The sequence below is a fragment of the Lipophrys pholis genome, assembly GCF_963383615.2.
Source record: "Lipophrys pholis genome assembly, chromosome: 18".
Lineage (NCBI taxonomy): Eukaryota > Metazoa > Chordata > Actinopteri > Blenniiformes > Blenniidae > Lipophrys > Lipophrys pholis.
In genome coordinates, this window is record NC_137646.1 from 13064484 (window position 1) to 13082271 (window position 17788).

Sequence of the window (17788 nt, forward strand, 5' to 3'; positions counted from 1 at the left end):
ACACATCAAAGTGCGAATCCATCCTGAATCTTCGAAAATGTCATGAAAAATAATCAACTCAGATTCATGTCCTCGGCCGTACGTGAAAGGATCCTCGAAGAATCCACTGCGTCCTTAAGCCGGAGAAACGAGCTCACTATTGAACTGTAGTAGAGAAGTGAGATCAGCGGCGGATGAAAGTGCAGATAGTTTCCACTCCCTTTGCTAACATGAAGCAGCCTGACAGGACAGTCGAATAGCTTCTTTTACACAGGATTTTTGATGGAATGGAAGTAAGTACAATACTTTGAATTGTATTGAAGTTTTTAAAGTTCTGACCTGCATGAATAAAATGTTTAAATCAAAAAAAACAACCTACGACCCCTCTCTTTATTGACCATTTGTCACTTGTAGAAGTTTACATTGCAGCTACAGTTTTTTAGTTCGGCGTGTTGAGTCTTTGATGGTGTAAAAATCACCTTTTATTTTGAACTTAATTTTGCAAATCTGTAGTATTACCAAGCTAATGTTACTCAAGCTTCAGGGTCTCTGCAGCTTCTTACATATTTACTGGAATAAAAAGGCTTTGATAACTATACTACCGCAGTAATGATGAAGGAGCTGCCGTTCTGGAGTGTTATTGTACTCGTGAAAAGTCAAAAGCTTTCCTTGACATGGTCTTTCTATGGACACTCAGGAGAGCTCAGGTTAAAATCTGTCTATCGTGTATGCGTTAGTTTCCATCTCTATTTGACAGAAAATATAAGCAGGCAGCTCCTAAATTATGAATTAATGAAAAAGTTAACTGTTTTGTCATTTATTCCAAATCTTAACTGATAATGGTTAAGAATGAACTAAAATTACATTTTAATACCATTTCTTATATTTACATATTAAGATTTTGCGTGAAAAGGCAAAGGTTATTATAGAAAACTATAAAATATATGGTTTAGAAGTCAAGTAAAAATCTATGTAATTTTACTGTGATTTAGCAGTTATAAACGAAGTACCAAAACAAACCAGCAGGGTATTATTCGTATTACTGTATAGACTGCAACTTCATTTCCTGGTATGGAGGATTCAGCTCCTGCATACAGCTCAGATTATCTGGAGTAAACATGGTTTTTGCCAAGAAGGAAGAGTTTTCTGTGCTTGTTCAGCGTTTTTTCACAAAACTTAAGTCACGTCAACGGAGTCCGCGGCTCTTTGTCGTGTGCAACCCGACTTCCTGTCGCTACAAGCTCCTGTTTCACCCGAACCCCCAAACAGGCAGACGATCTGAAATACACGCCTCGCATATTACACTGACGTCTACACACAGGTGTGTCAAGTTTTTCATGATTTGTAACCTACTGAGTCAAAGAGTCGATAGGACCGAGGGCAGCGCACGTGTGCCATAAAATCACCGACGATTTAAAAACGGATCCTATTTCATCACAATCCCGTCCACAGCGTCGGTCCAGTCCTGGATAAACGCTCTGGAGGTTGGTAAGCTACCACACACGCAACAATTATAGGAACTTCCTCTCAAAACGCTGCAGCTCCAAGTTGGAGCAGCGATCATCTGTCAGAGCGAACCTGCCGGAAGAGGAAACGGAGGCAAGGCACTGTACCTGTACCGCCGGTCCGACGGGAGCTGAGAAAGCCACGTCGGGCGGGAAGACGTTCCGAGAAAGGCGTGAGCTGACCGTCACGAAGCCCGGTTTCCGTCAAATGAACCCATATAATCCAACCTCCGTAGAGTGAAGTTGCGGTTCAGGACGAAGGTCTGGCTTCTTGTGTTTTATCAGAGCAACATGGCTGCCGTCCCAGCGGGCTGGAGGCGCAGCACGATCCCGGGGAAAGGATCGTGTCTCATCTCCCGCTGCTTCCATCCATCACTCCCTCCATCTTAGACACCACTTCATCCTGGCAGGGTCGCAGGGTGCTGCAGCCGATCCCAGCTCACGATGGGCGACGGCCGGACGCACCCTGGACAGGCCTCCGGTCCATCACAGGACAACACACACACACACACACACACGCACGCACGCACGCACGCGCAAACCCCACACAGAAAGGGCCCAGGAGAACTCGAACCCAGACCCTCTCGCCGTGAGCAGGGACAACTAACCACTGCGACACTTCAGTGATTCAAAAAACTTTATTCAAGCACTTGAAAAGCACAACATCATTTCCTTGTCCAGAGTTTTGGAGTCAGAGCAAATGTGACATAAGGAAAAAGGTTTAATAAACAAAAAGCCTCCAAAAAAAAAATATTCACCATTGTAGAGGAGGTTGTGCCAAGCAACATTGTATGAGCACAACAAAACCAGATCTCACTGTCTCTGAAAAAACAAAACAAAAGCCGGACTGGTTCTTCTAACAGTAGAAGCTTAAACCAAAAGTGAACACAGAAGTGGCACCAAACCGATAATGTGTATTCAACTTTTCTGTATAGGCTAGAAATTCAATTCAATTTATTTATTTATCAGGGACAGTGCAATATACATAGAAAGAAATCTGATGTGTTGCACATAGAGTATGTAGCTTGACACTAATTTGCCACTCTCGTCCCTGGAAGGGCTTTTCAGAGGGTAAAAGAGGAAACAACAGTACATACAACACCAAGATACATCAGACAAGCAGAAATACACAGAATACACAGAGTAAATATCTGATTCACAATTACCTGTTGCCATAAACACATTCCCCCCCTCCCTCATTCACTGGGGTAGGACACATTCCCTCCCTCTCTCCTTCCTTCCTTCCCTCATTCACTCCTTCACTACAGTAAAACACAGACCCTGTAGGCATAAAAGCATTTCATAAGTGGGTACATTCTTGTCTTGTTTTCAGCCAGTTTTTTTATACTCTCTCTCACACACACACACACACACACACACACACACACACACACACACACACACACACACACACACACACACACACACACACACACACACAGACACACACACACACACACAAACACACACTACTATTATATATCTACTACTACTATATATCGTCACACCTTCAAAAACAGATGATCTATTCCAATCATGCTTATTAAAGTAAACATGACGTCATAAATAGCAACAACATAAACGCATATGTAGTGCAGGTTTCTTGAATTTCCTAACCTGCTCGTCATTTTCATTTTGGATGCCCTGGAATCAACATAACATGAGAGTAAACAGATTACCTACCAGCTGGAAGGATCCATTACATGCCGACTATGGGGAGCAGTGACGTCATTGCTTACTTTCAGGAGCCATGAAACAATTTGGGGAAGAATGGAGATACTCAACATAAAATGGACGACTGCAGCTCTACAGCTGTTTACAGCTGTTGATCCCTAAACACACGCGCTGACAGACGACATCCTTCAGATGAAGCGCCAATAAAACAAAAATAAATCCAATCCTTCCATTTGCTGTGTATTTCGGGTGTTTCATTGATGAACCAGATAAAAAAAAAAAGTATTAAGTACTGTACCGAAACGCAGCGGACACTTTGACCATATCACAAACCGGATTAGACCGCACGGTTATGTCTAAAACCAATCTACCGAATGAGGGAGAACTTGATTAGATCTGACCGGAGTGATTTTCTGGCAAACAGATTCAAATCACGCGCCAAGCGCAGGCGTGCAGCGCCGCACGCCTGCGCGCACATCTGGGCGGGTGTTTAAACTCCACATCTGACGGGCTGACGGGCTGAAAGGTCGCGCGGAAGAAATAACTCGCCGCAAGTGAAAAACTATAACACGAGAAAATTCTGGAAGCTCAGACTTACCGTGATTAACGTCCCAAAAACACAAAACCACCGGAGATCTGTTAGAAGATGCAGCGCACGCGATCCACTGTCCGGCTGGAACGTGCAGTCGCCACGCCCAGTGAAGTAATAATATTATGGTCTGCATAACCGGAGACAGCACCGTGAGCAACCGCAGCGTGAGCACCTCTAGTCCTTCTCGTACCTTCTGGACAGCGCCACCTCCCGTAGAAAAACAAAACAACAACGAAACTAGTTATAGTCTAATAGACTAGAGAAGAGCGCCCCCCTTTTTCAAAGATGTGGAGCGCATGAAGAAAGAACAAACCTTGCTACTTGATGAAATATGATATTTTGCAGTGGGTGCAAAAATGCAGAAACAACATAAAATTTTCTTTCAATTTTTTTCTATTCTTAACACCACGAGACTTAACCCTTTATATACAGTCACTTTTCCATTAAAAAATATGTTTTTGAGTCAATTAAACCATATTAGATTAATCATATAGGTATTACAAAGTAGTACTTTACTCTTTAAATTGACCGTTAAAAGTTCTAGGTATGTTTTGAGTGAAATCATGACTTATAACAGTATGAATAACTCATCTTTTATTATTGTTTAAAATTAATTTAACAGAATCCAAATGGGAAACATGAAAAATTCTGGATCCAGTTTTAGCTGTTAATGTACATCTCTAATACGTCGTCAGTACCTTTCTGAAGGAAATTCATTACTACACTCTTACAAACACATGTTACTGGCATTTAAATTTCGCGGATCATTGCCGGTTTGTTGACATCTTGTGGTCAGGGAAACTCCGGAAGATTTCCGAGGCATTGAGTCACAAGCTCTCGTCTGAAAACAAATGCACCAGATATATAGTAATATGGGATAACTCAAAAATAAACAAACAATGTAAGAGATTGCACAAAAAGCAGTGCAGGATATCACACTGCCGTTCCTCACTCTGCAGGTTCACTTTTTGCAGTTCCCCAGTAGGTGGCGCTGTCTATAAAAAGCATCAGGGTCTCATTCTTACGGTAGTGTTTTCTCTATTTAGTAGTGTTTTTTGAAATTGTGTTTTCTGTATTTTGTAGAATTTTCTCTAATTAGTTGTGGTTTTTGGATTCGGCAGTGTTTTCTCTATTTTGTAGTGTTTTCTCTAATACGTGTTTTTTGTTGTGTTTTCTGAAGTTTGTATTGTTTTACATTTCCAGGCCACCGTAGGTCCAATGACGACATCATTTCAGCCATTAGAACGCCGATGCCAGATGCTGGTTATCGAAAGGTTCAAGGCCATTTGGTGTCACTGGGCCTTCGTGTTCAGTGGTGGAGGATGGTGGCCTCCATGCATCGAGTCGACGCCGCAGGCTCAGGAGTCCTTTAAAAAAGTTTTATGAATGTTATTTCTACATCTTCTCATCAGCAAGCCCTGTTGTATATACTGGCCACATTTCAGGCCTATTCAAGCCATTTGAGGCTTGAATAGGAATTTCAAATAATATTAAATTATTATTATTAATTATAATTATTATTATTAAATAGGAATTTCGCCTAATGCAAAATGGCGGACTTCCTGTCGGTTTTAGAGTCTGAGGGTGGATCCGAATAATCCCTCCTATCTCCTTTCCTACCTACTTTTCCTCAACCCCAGGAAACAGGAAGCTGTAAAAATAAACTAAAACCAATGAAATAATATAAACACATCAAAATAATCACAACCAAAAATCTAATTTACAACAAAATCAAATAAAATGTTCAAATGTTCAAATAGGATTTTTTTTTTCTTTTTAAAGATTGATTGGCGAAAACCTGGATTGTATTGTGTAATGTGACCCAATTTTTTTTTTTTTTTTTTTTGCCCTCATGTGGCACAGATCTGATCTGCTTTTGGACAATGTAAACAGGAAAAAGATGTGAGAATTCACATGTTTGAGATTGGACACAGGCCTCAAATGCAGAAATAAATCAGATAGATATCGAATGTGTGCCAATGTGATCACCAGGTAACCAGGCTGATCAGATTTTCTCAATATTGTGTCTCTGAGGACATAAAATCTGCAACCATCTAGTTTCTATTGTCACAGTGATGAAATGTGTGGATCCTTTTCATGACTTGAACTCCTGGTCCTCAAAAACCCTGAGCAAAACCCTGCTAGACGCAGATTAGATAATCTGGTTGTGCTGCAGTAAAGAGAGCGTGACGATCCAAAAGGAAGAAAAGTAGAACACTTGAATTTGTTTCCCTTAATTTGAAACTTCCAGATGTTGTAGCTTTAATAAACGATCCTGACGAGTTTACAGGAATTTGTCAGATATGATCTCATAAAAAAAACGGAGTCCAACCCCAAACATTCCAATCACGAGACTGAACCCGAGATTACTTTCACTTTCAGGTGCGCCGTGATGGAGATTGCCTTTTCTTTTTTAAAACTCTGGCTGAAGGTAAATAAACTATTTTCTTTCTTCGCTGTTTTGCCCCTGGTCTCGTCAGTAGTTCTTGCGTTCTCTCACTGCTGAAAGGCTCCCCTGAACTGAACCGCAGCGCCATTACGCATCCGCGCGTCATGGCGAGTCGATGTACCGCGGAAGAAATCTACAGTTACAAGCTTAACGCTTGTTCCTGTCGGCTTCATGGACGCTTTTAATGCTTCAGAGTGCTTAGAAACGATTGTAATGTGGATAGGATGGCGATAACTGCAGGAGTACAGTGAGATTTAATCAGAAAAGCGTTGGCATGAGGGCCCATGATAGTTTTGTGGATGAAATGAACCTGGAATAAGTGTAATTATGAAAAAAGCCTGCACAAAATTCTGATACCTCCCCAAAATAAATAGCTAGATAGATAGATGGATCGATCGATCGATCGATAGATAGATAAAATCTTGCTTGTGGCTTGACAATTTTGAGGATGTTAGTCTTTATTTGAACTTGTGCATTTTCACTGTAACTGTAGTAAAGTGTGAATTACTTAAGATGATAACTATTCTTTCAATGTTTGATGAACAAGTGGGGCGGAGACTTTTCTGGTGGAACCTGCCTCCACCCACACTCAGCTGGGACCCCCCTCCAGTAAACTCTAAGTTGGGTAAAGTGCTAGAAGACACATACATTGATGTTGAATCAGAAGATTACAGTTTGCAAGTTCTCCCTGAGCTGGCCATGGGTTTTCCAGCTCCATCAGTTTTAATGAACCTGTGGAGGAAGCCTGTGTGTGTCACTTCTCCTCCATAGTGCCATCTAAGTTGGCTGGTTGTATAAGTACAGCAAACGGAATAGTGCCAGTCAGCAGACGTTCTTACAGATTCTTTGTTTTTCTTTAACATGTAAACGTGTGAATTAGAGTTGATGTGGATGGGAGGGAATGGATGGCAGTGACGTCACACGGAAGGGGCTTTACCCCACCACAGCCTCTCCATTGGGGGAACAGGAGAGCAAGGCTCAGGGGTGAGCTGGAAGTCTTGGGCTTTGTTTGTATGTGTGTATGGCTCTGTTTCAAGCAGAACAGCAGCAACACACAATGCAATCCACACCTGGAACAGGATAAAATCCTGTTTATTATTTATTTTCCAGGATGAATCATCAGAGAGCAGTTTCTCCTGAGCCCAGCTGTCTGTCCTTCAAGAGCAACCAGTCGAAGCATGACGTTATCGATTTCAAAGGACAGAATCAATCTGTTGATCAGATGTAAGCTATATCAAGAGGGTTACTGGATTTGATTTGTGTCCATAAAGAGAGTTCATATTTAATTTTAAAGAAGCTTTTATGATAAAGATTTTTAACGTGATTAAGAACATCAATCAAAGTCCTTTTGCTTCTTGATATAAAGTCACCTGGTGACCTGGAGGGCTGCAATTTATTATGTACATGCATGAATTAATAGTTGGAAGAAACACTTTTTTTTTTTTTTTTAATTTACATTTCTATTATCTGTGTGTTTTTCCAGAAGTCACCACCAGAGGTCAGACTCTCCTGAGCCCAGCTGTCTGTCCTTCAGGAGCGACCAGTCGAAGCACGACATTATTGATTTCAAAGAAGGACAAATTCAATCTGCTGATCAGATGTGAGCTAAAGACATGTTCTTTCTATCTTTCTTTTTTTTTTGGAGCAGTGGGAATGGTATGGACTAGCTAGAACCAGCAGATGGCGGTAGTGCAACTGCACGGACGCCGACAGCTGTTGAACCCAAGTGAAGAAAAAGAAGAAGGGAAACAGTCATTAGGGACGAAAAGAGTGGTGGGAAACAATGCAGATAAATAGAACCAGCAGATGGCGGTAATGCAACTTTATGGGTGCAAACTGCTGTTGAACCCTGAAGAAGAAGAAGATGTGCGCTAAAACTGATTGCTAGAAGCATCCCAAAGTCTTCAATATGAGCACTTCAAGATGTTATAGAAAGTCAAGAAAGTCCAGTTGCTTCTTGTTATGACATGAGCTGGAAAACCAAATAACTTTTTGAAGACATTTTCTCTCACAATTTTTTTACCTTCATTCATATTTATTGTTTTTCTTCTTCCTAGCGTTAACCACCAGAGGTCAGACTCTCCTGAGCCCAGCTGCCTGTCCTTCAGGAGCGACCAGTCGAAGCACGACATCATTGATTTCAAAGGACAAAATCAATCCGCTGATCAGATGTGAGCTGGACTCGATACGTACAGAAGGAGGATGAAGGCATTTAGACTCAAACTGTTTTGTTTGAAGACACTTTTGGAACTGAAGAACCTTTTTGGATCAGTGGTCAATCATTTTAAAGAGCTTTAATCAAATTGAGTTGACCTTGCGATACTGTTTACAAGTCAACGTTTGCAAGTGAAAACCTTTGTCGCGTTTTCGATGAAATTTGTGAGGAATTTCGACACTAATTGCAATACATTTATTCTACCACCCGAGGCGCACTTTAATTTGTATTTTATGGCTAGTCCGTTCAGGTGATGAGGATTACTACACAGACGTAATGATCATTTCTAGGATTTGAAACAGCTGTTTGGCCTTCAGTCGCGACTGGTCAAAACGTGACGGCGTTAATTTCACCGCTCAAAGTTCATCCCCTCATCAGATGTAAGCTGGTAGAAATGATCATTGCACTTTGACACCTGAGTTGGTTCAACTTCTTATTGACTTTTATTGCTCTTTTGTGAGTGTTTTTTTATTTACTTCCATTGGGTTTATTGCTGATATTTGAAGTGTTTTATGTTTTTGCTTCAGCTCATATTGTTTCGAGCACTTTGAGATTTACTAATGTAAAGTGCAATACAAAACAATTTCATTATTATTATTATTATTATTATTATTATTATTATTATTATTATTATTATTATTATTATTATTATTATTATTATTATGTTTTGACAATCTAAAAATGTATTATTTGAAGTTGTTAAGCAAAATGACCAAGATCATGCAAAGCCACATTCTGTAAGTGTCTGGATGATAACCTGAGCACGATGCAATTGAAATGTGTTTTAGCAGGATCGGTCCTGTTCACCTCAGGATCCCAGCTTCTTGGAAATGTCTTTCTGGTGTCATTATCGAAGGTTTTTAATTTCAGGATTTCACATGTGGTCAATTGGCAATTGATTATCAGTTTTGAAATATTATTTAATAAGAAAATCCAAGCTTTCATAGTATTTTGTTGACAGAGAGGAAGAAAGTATACTCTATTAATTTACCTTGCTGATGTTTTATTGTGTATGGGGTATAGTTGTAGAGCGCTCCGACACTCTTTTTGCCAGTCATATGCCAAAAGTAGAAAGTGACATCTGTGTCTCTTTGTTTCATGACTCCCCGAACAGAGCCAACCAGAAGACGGAACAGAAACCCAGTCCTTTGTCCTCCCAGCAGCAGCCAACAGACTGGAACATCGTATTTAGGGTCTGTTCCCTTCACGGTCCTTCGTATCCTGCACCTTGTAAACCAGTCGAGCGTTGGTCTGTCTGACGCTCGCTTCGTCGTTTGGTGTTTCTGTTCCAGCGACTGGAGGAGGAAATAGTCACTTATGTGAAGAAAGGGCTGACTGACGCGCAGAAGATTCTGAGTCGGGATGATCCCAAACATTTTGAGAGTCAGATGGAGGGTGAGGAGTCGTTGGAGGGTGAGGATGAAGAGCAGAGGGGCTGTCGTGAGGCGTTTCAGAAGATCATGTTGTACCTCCTGAGGAGGATGAAGCAGGGGGAACTGGCCGACACTCTGCAGAGCAGTAAGAAGGCTTCTCCACATGATTGTCAAACACTTGTATAGTTTCTTCTTTCATAGTCGGACCCATTCCTAAAATGTCTGGTGAGCTTGACTGTCGTTTGACTTTCTCACTAAATGTTGTATTTTGCATTTTTACTTAAGAATTAGGATTATAACACTATCACCTACATCACTGTAGGATTTTTAAGGTAATAGTTAAGCAATTCAGTGACCTAATACTGGTATTGGTATCAGTGCACCCTTAATTCAAACCACCCACCGACACTGAAAAAATTAAAAAAGTTGGACCAACTTAACTGAATTTCTTCAAATGCTAACATCCAAATGAATTAAGTTCTTTAAACTTAATCTAATTCATCAACCCAAGTAAGGTTAATGAAGTTAATTATTCATAATCATAATCATAGTTCTTGATTTTCATACAATTCTGGGGAATTTTCCATGATATGATGCATAACACGACAAAAATGGAATTGGCTGCTATGGGTCCACTTTAAAAGTTTAGGTTCCCTCACACAACCTCTGCAGTCTTCAATGGACAGAAATATATTGTTATACACACACATAAACAGATACAGAAAGACCATTTCTTTTCCAGAATCTATATTAACGTATTCGATGATCTTATATGTTGTTGTTTATTTTCACTCAGAACTACCTGCTGTCTTTCAACGCCAACTCAAATCTCAGCTCAAGAAGAAGTTTCAGTGTGTATTTGAGGGAATCGCTCAAGCAGGAAACCCAACTCTTCTGAATGAGATCTACACGGAGCTGTACATCACAGAGGGAGGGACTGGAGAGGTCAATGAGGAGCACGAGATGAGACAGATAGAGAGTGCGGCCAGGAAACAGGCCAGAGCAGAAACAACAATCAGACGGCAAGACATCTTTAGAGGCCCACCTGGGCGGAGTGAACCAGTCAGAACAGTGATGACAAAGGGCGTGGCTGGAATTGGGAAAACAGTCCTGGTGCAGAAATTCACCTTGGACTGGGCAGAGGACAAAACCAACGAAGACATCCGGTTCATCTTTCCATTCAGCTTCAGAGAACTGAATGTTTTGAAGGGGAAACACTTCAGCTTGGTGGAACTTGTCAATCTGTTTTTCGCCGGAGCCAAACAAATTGGAATCTGCAGGTCCGAAGAGTCCAACGTGCTGTTCGTCTTTGACGGTCTGGATGAGTGTCGACTTCCTCTGGACTTTAATAACAATGAGATCTTGACTGACGTTACAGAGTCCACTTCACTGGATGTACTGCTGACAAATCTCATCTGGGGGTCGCTGCTTCCCTCTGCCCGCCTGTGGATCACCACACGGCCTGCAGCAGCCAATCAGATCCCCCCGGAGTGTGTTGACATGGTGACAGAGGTCAGAGGGTTCACTGACCCACAGAAGGAAGAGTACTTCAATAAGAGATTCAAAAATGAGGCGCAGGCCAGTAGGATCATCTCGCATGTGAAGAAGTCCAGAAGCCTCCACATCATGTGCCACATCCCCGTCTTCTCCTGGATCACTGCCACGGTTCTAGATCATGTGTTGAGAAGCGGCGCTGGACAAGAGCTGCCCAAGTCCCTGACTGAGATGTACATCTTCTTCCTGGTGGTCCAATCCAAACGAAAGACGATCAAGTACTACGGAGGGTCTGGGACAGATCAACACTGGAGTCGAGAGAGCAGAAAGATGATCGAGTGTTTGGGAAAGTTAGCATTCGAGCAGCTGCAGAATGGCAACCTGATCTTCTACGACCTCGACCTAATGGAGTGTGGCATTGATATCGAAGCCGCCTCCATTTATTCAGGAATTTTTACACAGATCTTCAAAGAGGAAAAAGGTCTCTTTCAGGAGAAGGTGTTCTGTTTCATCCACCAGAGTGTTCAGGAGTTTCTGGCGGCTCTTTATGTCCATCTGACATTCGTCAACTCTGGTGTCAATCTGCTGGCAGAACAACAGCCAGTTCCCTGGTGGCATAAATATTGGTACAAACCAAATCTCTATTGTCTTCATCAGTTGGCACTGGACAAAGCCGTGCAGAGTCCAAATGGGCACCTGGATTTGTTCCTACGCTTCCTTCTTGGTCTTTCACTGCAGAGCAATCAGGTTCTCCTGCGGGGTCTGAAGGCTGATTGTACTTCCAGGACCGACAAGGAAACAATCCAGTGCATCAAGAAGAAGATCAGTGAGAATTTGTCCACAGAGAAAAACATCAATCTGTTCCACTGTCTGAACGAACTCAACGATCAGTCTCTGATGGAGGAGATCCAACAATCACTGAGCTCAGGAAGTCTGTCCACAGATCAGCTGTCTCCTGCGCAGTGGTCAGCCCTTGTCTTCATCTTACTGACATCAGATGAAGACCTGGAGGTGTTCGACCTGAAAAAATACTCTGCCTCCGAGGACGCTCTTCTGAAGCTGCTGCCAGTCGTCAAAGCCTCCAAAAAAGCTCTGTAAGTATTCAAAACAGTTGGATCTGCATGGATATATTTCCAACTTTAGTTGATCCATCCATCCATTCTTCTATCACCACTTTAAGTTATGGTAGTAGTCCCTGGAGTAAATCACATCTGACATCGGGTGAAGGCCAGTGTACACCCTGGACAGGTCAGATGATAAGAGTGGACGTTGTTTCAATCTTCACATCATCTTAATTGATATATTTTTTTTTTCTTGTCTCTACAGGCTTTCCAACTGTAATCTTTCAGAAAAAAGCTGCGCAGGGTTGTCCTCGGTTCTCAGCTGCCAGTCCTCCAGCCTGAGAGAGCTGGACCTGAGTGACAACGACCTGCTTGATTCTGGAGTGAAGGCGCTCTCTGCGGGGCTGGAGAGTCCACACTGTGTGCTGCAAACTCTCAGGTCGGGATTCTGCAACCGTTTTCATCTGCTTGTCTTTTAAGTCTTACCGTCATGGATAATCATTTACAAATGTGGTCTCTCAGATCATTTTCACTCGGTTGTTTTGAGAGTCCATTTGTGTTCCTCCTGGAACAGTTTATTTCACATTGGTTCTGCCTATGCTCTTCAAATTGATTTAGAAGTGTGTTACTGCAGCTCTTGACAAAAGAAACACTTACTGTCAATGTTATGGATAATGTGTAACACATTATTTTTACACTCCTACCTCTTCGTCAAAATAAATGTATGATTTTGTTTTCATTTCGGAAAACTCTCCCTTTTTAATGTACGGTCACGCATGGGTGTGGTTGGTTTTTTGTAATCATGAACAGTACCAAACGTTAACAATGGGAGTACAGGGACGTTCGTATGGACAGACGACCAAGTTGGATCTGGGTGACTCTGAACCAACAAGTCCCAGGAGAATATGGACTGGGAGTCATGACGCCATTGTTGTTGTTGTCCATCTACTCGCACACGTGTAAAAGAACTATTTACTAAGGCTGTGGTGTGCATGCGCAGTAGCAGCATTGCGTTTTCCCCTCATTGCCACGGAGACGGAGCCAAAGCGTTTTCGAGAAGTTCCACCTTGGGAGCTGTTTTCAAAAAGTTGTGTTTTCAATGTCTCCTTTGCCATATTAACGAACTCCCAAAAACACAACGAAAGTTTTCCGTTTTCACGGTCACTCTTGGAAAGTGGTCAGAATTGCTACTTATCTTCTGCATACCCAGCCAACTGTTAGCATTAGCATTTCCATCCCCCGTAGGAGCAGCTTTTACCAACATAGTATTAGAATAGCAATAGCATGTATATACGTTTATATGCAAAAGACACCACTTCCTCCTTTTAGACTCCTAACTCTGCTATTTGAGAAAATACACATTCCAAGACCAAACTCATATGGTACACTCGATTATTAAAGAAATCACAGTGTTCTTCTGTAACTTGGGTTCTTGTGGGTTAACAGGCTGTCAGGATGTCTGATCACAAAGGAAGGTTTTGCTTCTCTGGACTCAGCTTTGGACTGCAACCCCTCCCACCTGAGAGAGCTGGACCTGAGCTACAATCATCCAGAAGACTCTGCAGAGAAGCTGCTGGTTGGCAGACTGAAGGATCCACACCAGAGGCTGGACACTCTAAGGTAAGGAGAGGAAACTCACATTGAACACCTCAAACAAGAAGGAGGCCATGTTCTTAGAAACGGTCACAGAAATGTTATCTCGTTCATGTTGCTCTGAAGAGTCGACCCTTGTGGAGCCCGCTGGCTGAAACCAGGTCTGAGGAAATGTGAGTTTTCAGTTCGCCTCAAGAAAAACATATCAGCACACTTTTGAGCACCTTCCAACGGCTCCTTCTCTGCCTTGTTCTCTCCGTCAGATACCTGTAAGCTCACCCTGGACACCAACACAGCAAACAGAGCCATCAAAGTGTTGGACGACGGCAGGACGGCGATGTACTTGGAGACAGATCATGCGTATCCTGACCATGCAGACAGGTTCGACTACTGGCCACAGCTGCTTTGTACTGAAGGTCTGACGGGCCGCTGCTACTGGGAGGTGGAATGGAGGCAAGAGGTTCTTGTATCTGTGAGTTACTCAACCATTAGAAGAGAAGGAGACAGAAATGACTGTTTGTTTGGGAGGAACCTCCAGTCCTGGACTCTGATCTGCTCGGGCGACGGTGAATTCTCTGTCTGTCACAATGGAAGAGAGGTCTCCAGCTCTTCCTCGTCCTCCTCCCTATGCCCCCCCCCCTCCGTCTCCAAGAGAGTAGCTGTGTATCTGGACCATCCTGCTGGCACTTTGTCCTTCTACACAGTCACCTCCTACACTCTCATCCACCTCTACACCTTCAACACCACCTTCACCCAGCCTCTCTACCCTGGCTTTGGGTTCTGGCACACCTCCGGTTGGTTTGGTTCGTTGGTGCATCTGTGTTCTGTGAAAGAGGAAGACTTCTAGGTTTGGTTTGTGTTTTAGGCTCCTTGTGGATTCCTACGATGTTTCGTTGATGAGCAGTTTTCAGAAAGCTGAATGAAGACGCAACCTTGGATTTGATGCAAGGGAATATATTCAAGGGAACAGATATCTACTACACTACACACAATTTAAGAACTTAAAAAGTACAACAAATGTATTCAAAACAACTAACTGTGTTATTGGGTCGGCTCCTTAAGGTGACATGAGGCTTTCAGCACGCATGCCCGACTCAGCTCGAAACTTGAAAGAGTCGTTCACCTCCTCTGAATCGGACAGAACGTAGAGGTGACGGTGGAAAAAAACCCCACACATTGTTTGTTTCACAAAGCTTGTAGAAATAGTTTGTGACGCAGTTCAGCTGAGCCTCCAGGTCCTGGATTGGGTGGAAATGGTGCGCATGCGCAACTGAATCAAATGACTCAAATGACTCTGAAAACCGGTTCACTTGGATGAACGACTCAAAAACCCTTGAGGGTCAGTTTAAGGAGTCAGGTTTCTCATCACTAGTCCTTAGATTCATTGTGGTCAGTTTATCTGTCTTTACAGTTCATTTGACTCCCAGGTGTTTTGAAACCTGTTTCTGATTGCTGTAATTATTGGTTTGTGTCTCTTTTAAGAATTTTTGCACATCTCTTTATTTTTTAAAATTTTTGTGTGTGGATATTTTAGCATTTGAATAATGATATCTCTTGCTGTTTTAAGTTGCATTTTGATAGTTTTGAGCCTCATTGCGACTGTTTTGAGGATTTTGTACTTTATTTGGTTTTCGCTGATTGGTTTGTGTTTCTGTATTTAGTTTGAGGTTTTTTTTTGGTGTATTTTCTGCATCTTAGCACTCATTTCATATCTGACATTTTGATGTGACTTTTTGATGTCTCATTAAGATTTATTTAATGTATTTGTTGCCTATTGTGTTAATTTTTAATCCATTGTTGGATGTCTTCAGTATATTTGCTTCTGTTTTTGATCCATCAGTAGACGTGTGTCTCATTGTTTTGAGTTGTGGATTTATTTAATCTTTTGCATGCTGCAGTTGTATTTCATTGAGTCTCATCATTGTATTGTGTCTTTGTGGCCCTTAGTGTTATTATTCAGGAGGAATGAGGGGTACGACGACCATTACCACCAGCAGAGGGAGACAAATAATTCTTCTTTCCAGAAACTGTAGAATCAACTCTCCAAGCTGTTTTCAGTGTTTCACAGTCTTGAAGCTGATTCCAATCATTTCAGTTCACTTTTTTTATATGGTGCCTGAGACAACGTGGCTATCTCACTGCACTTTTACAGTTACAAAGCCAACAATTACAAGCAGATTTGACATTTGAAAGGAAAAAAAATGCAATTTTAACAGGAAGACACCTGCAGAACCAGACTCAGAGGAGGAGACTTCCTGCTGTTCCGGGAGGAGGAAAGAAAGAGGAAGTGAATCACAAACAAACAGTGAGTGAGATTTTCAAGAAGAGGTTTCATCACTGCACCCTTAAAGCCCTGTAGTACACAGCCTGTTATTAGAGATAAATACTACTGATCTAGTATTGATGTGCCTAGGAGGAAATATTCACTTTTGTGTGTTCGAAATGGCAGGCTTTTTACTCTTGTACTCTTTTATAGTGTTATGCTCATGTAACCTTACATTTGACAGGTTTTGCTGGATCATGTGAAAGTCGGGGTGGAACGATTGTGTATGAGCCTTTCGATGGACACAGAAATGACATGAGGAAAGAAGGACTTTGCCCTTCTCACCTTAACACATCTCATCCTTATCGTGTGAAGAGAAACAGACTAATTATTTTTGGAACAAGGCTTAGAGACGTTGGTCCACAGATGGAATTGAAGTAAATATTGATGAATTATTTCCTTAAATTTGGTCCCAGCTTTGTCCCAACAAATATTTCCCATATATTAATTTCTTCCCAGGAGCTGTAAAGCCAGTTAATGTAAATTCAAATGATATCAGGAAGTGGTCTGACAACAGAGGGTTGTGAGGAAAAGCTACCAATCGATCAATGTCGATTCTATAAGTGAGAAGAACATAAAAGTTGTGATTAAAATAACGACTGGGTTCATTCAAGTTCTGCCAAAGACAATTGTCTCTAATACTGAATTAAATGAAGTATTTTTTACGGTCAGTCTCTTCATGTGGATGTTTCATGTTTTCTTATGTCTTTGATGCACATCTGTATTTCTGTGGCAGTGATACAGCGCCACTGTACAAGTACGTATGAAAAGTACAATGTTTTCTGTGGTTCCGTGAGAACAGAAAACTTTTTATGGACAGAAATGTCTCATCTCCAGGTGGACGCTGTCTTTCGTGATCAGTACATTGCACATGTCAAATCCCATTGTTAACTCATTGAGTGCCATTTTGTTTCTCTTCAACACTTTCAGTGATTTCAAAGATTTCATTTAATAAAATGCAGATCTCACGTTGGTATATTTCATGTGGAGCTGGTGCCTTTGTAAACTGTACTAGCGAGAAGCTTGCCTGCTTCTGAAAAATCGCTCTCCCCCCCATTAATAAAAAATCTATACCGCTACCAGGACTTTATACTGAAAAGAAATAAAAGAATAAACAAAAATCTGAGTGTTTTTTTTTTTTTATAATGTCACCTCTACTATGAGATGCAATTTAATAGACTTTTCTTGATGGCTTCTTTTGGAGGGGTTTGTGGGCCAGAAACATCCCCCAGAAAATTTTCTATTTGGTCAAAAAGAAACAAAATCACTGTAAATATTTAGTTTTTAACTCTTATTTTGGGGTTTTTGATTGATTCACTGGGGATTACGTTGTTCCTGACAACAGACCCCACAGCTGAGATCTTGTTAGCAAAGTAGCATTAGTGTTGAAGAATTGCAGTTACTGTGAATTTGTGAGAACGTGCACGCTGGAGGATTCAGGTTTTGCAAAAACAGATTTCATGACTGCACTTGTAACATGTAAACACAGATTGCCAAACCATTTTGTCGTCCATAACGACTTTTGGACCT

General features: G+C 41.7%; 2 protein-coding genes across 2 annotated transcripts; both read left to right on the forward strand.

Annotated features, from left to right (window-relative positions):
* Window positions 1-7086: 7086 nt before the first annotated feature.
* LOC308123942 (uncharacterized protein) lies at window positions 7087-9673 on the forward strand (the record flags this gene model as incomplete). Its single annotated transcript, XM_080486690.1, has 5 exons — window positions 7087-7183; window positions 7310-7423; window positions 7683-7799; window positions 8257-8370; window positions 9529-9673. The coding sequence occupies exons 1-5, from the start codon at window positions 7101-7103 to the stop codon at window positions 9671-9673; spliced, it is 573 nt and encodes a 190-aa protein (XP_080342816.1). The 5' UTR covers window positions 7087-7100.
* Window positions 9674-9825: 152 nt separating this feature from the next.
* Window positions 9826-17347, forward strand: LOC308123426 (NLR family CARD domain-containing protein 3-like). Its single transcript, XM_080485926.1, has 6 exons — window positions 9826-9932; window positions 10584-12375; window positions 12608-12781; window positions 13789-13962; window positions 14062-14108; window positions 14199-17347. The coding sequence occupies exons 1-6, from the start codon at window positions 9875-9877 to the stop codon at window positions 14780-14782; spliced, it is 2829 nt and encodes a 942-aa protein (XP_080342052.1). The 5' UTR covers window positions 9826-9874; the 3' UTR covers window positions 14783-17347.
* The last annotated feature ends 441 nt before the right edge of the window (window positions 17348-17788 follow it).

Excerpts from the sequence above, each read along its gene's own strand:
- LOC308123426 (XM_080485926.1), top strand. The coding sequence starts at position 9,875 with ATGTTGTACCTCCTGAGGAGGATGAAGCAGGGGGAACTGGCCGACACT. Across the intron at positions 9,933-10,583 it reads GGCCGACACTCTGCAGAGCA|AACTACCTGCTGTCTTTCAA; the intron begins GTAAGAAGGCTT and ends ATTTTCACTCAG. Across the intron at positions 12,782-13,788 it reads TGTGTGCTGCAAACTCTCAG|GCTGTCAGGATGTCTGATCA; the intron begins GTCGGGATTCTG and ends GTGGGTTAACAG.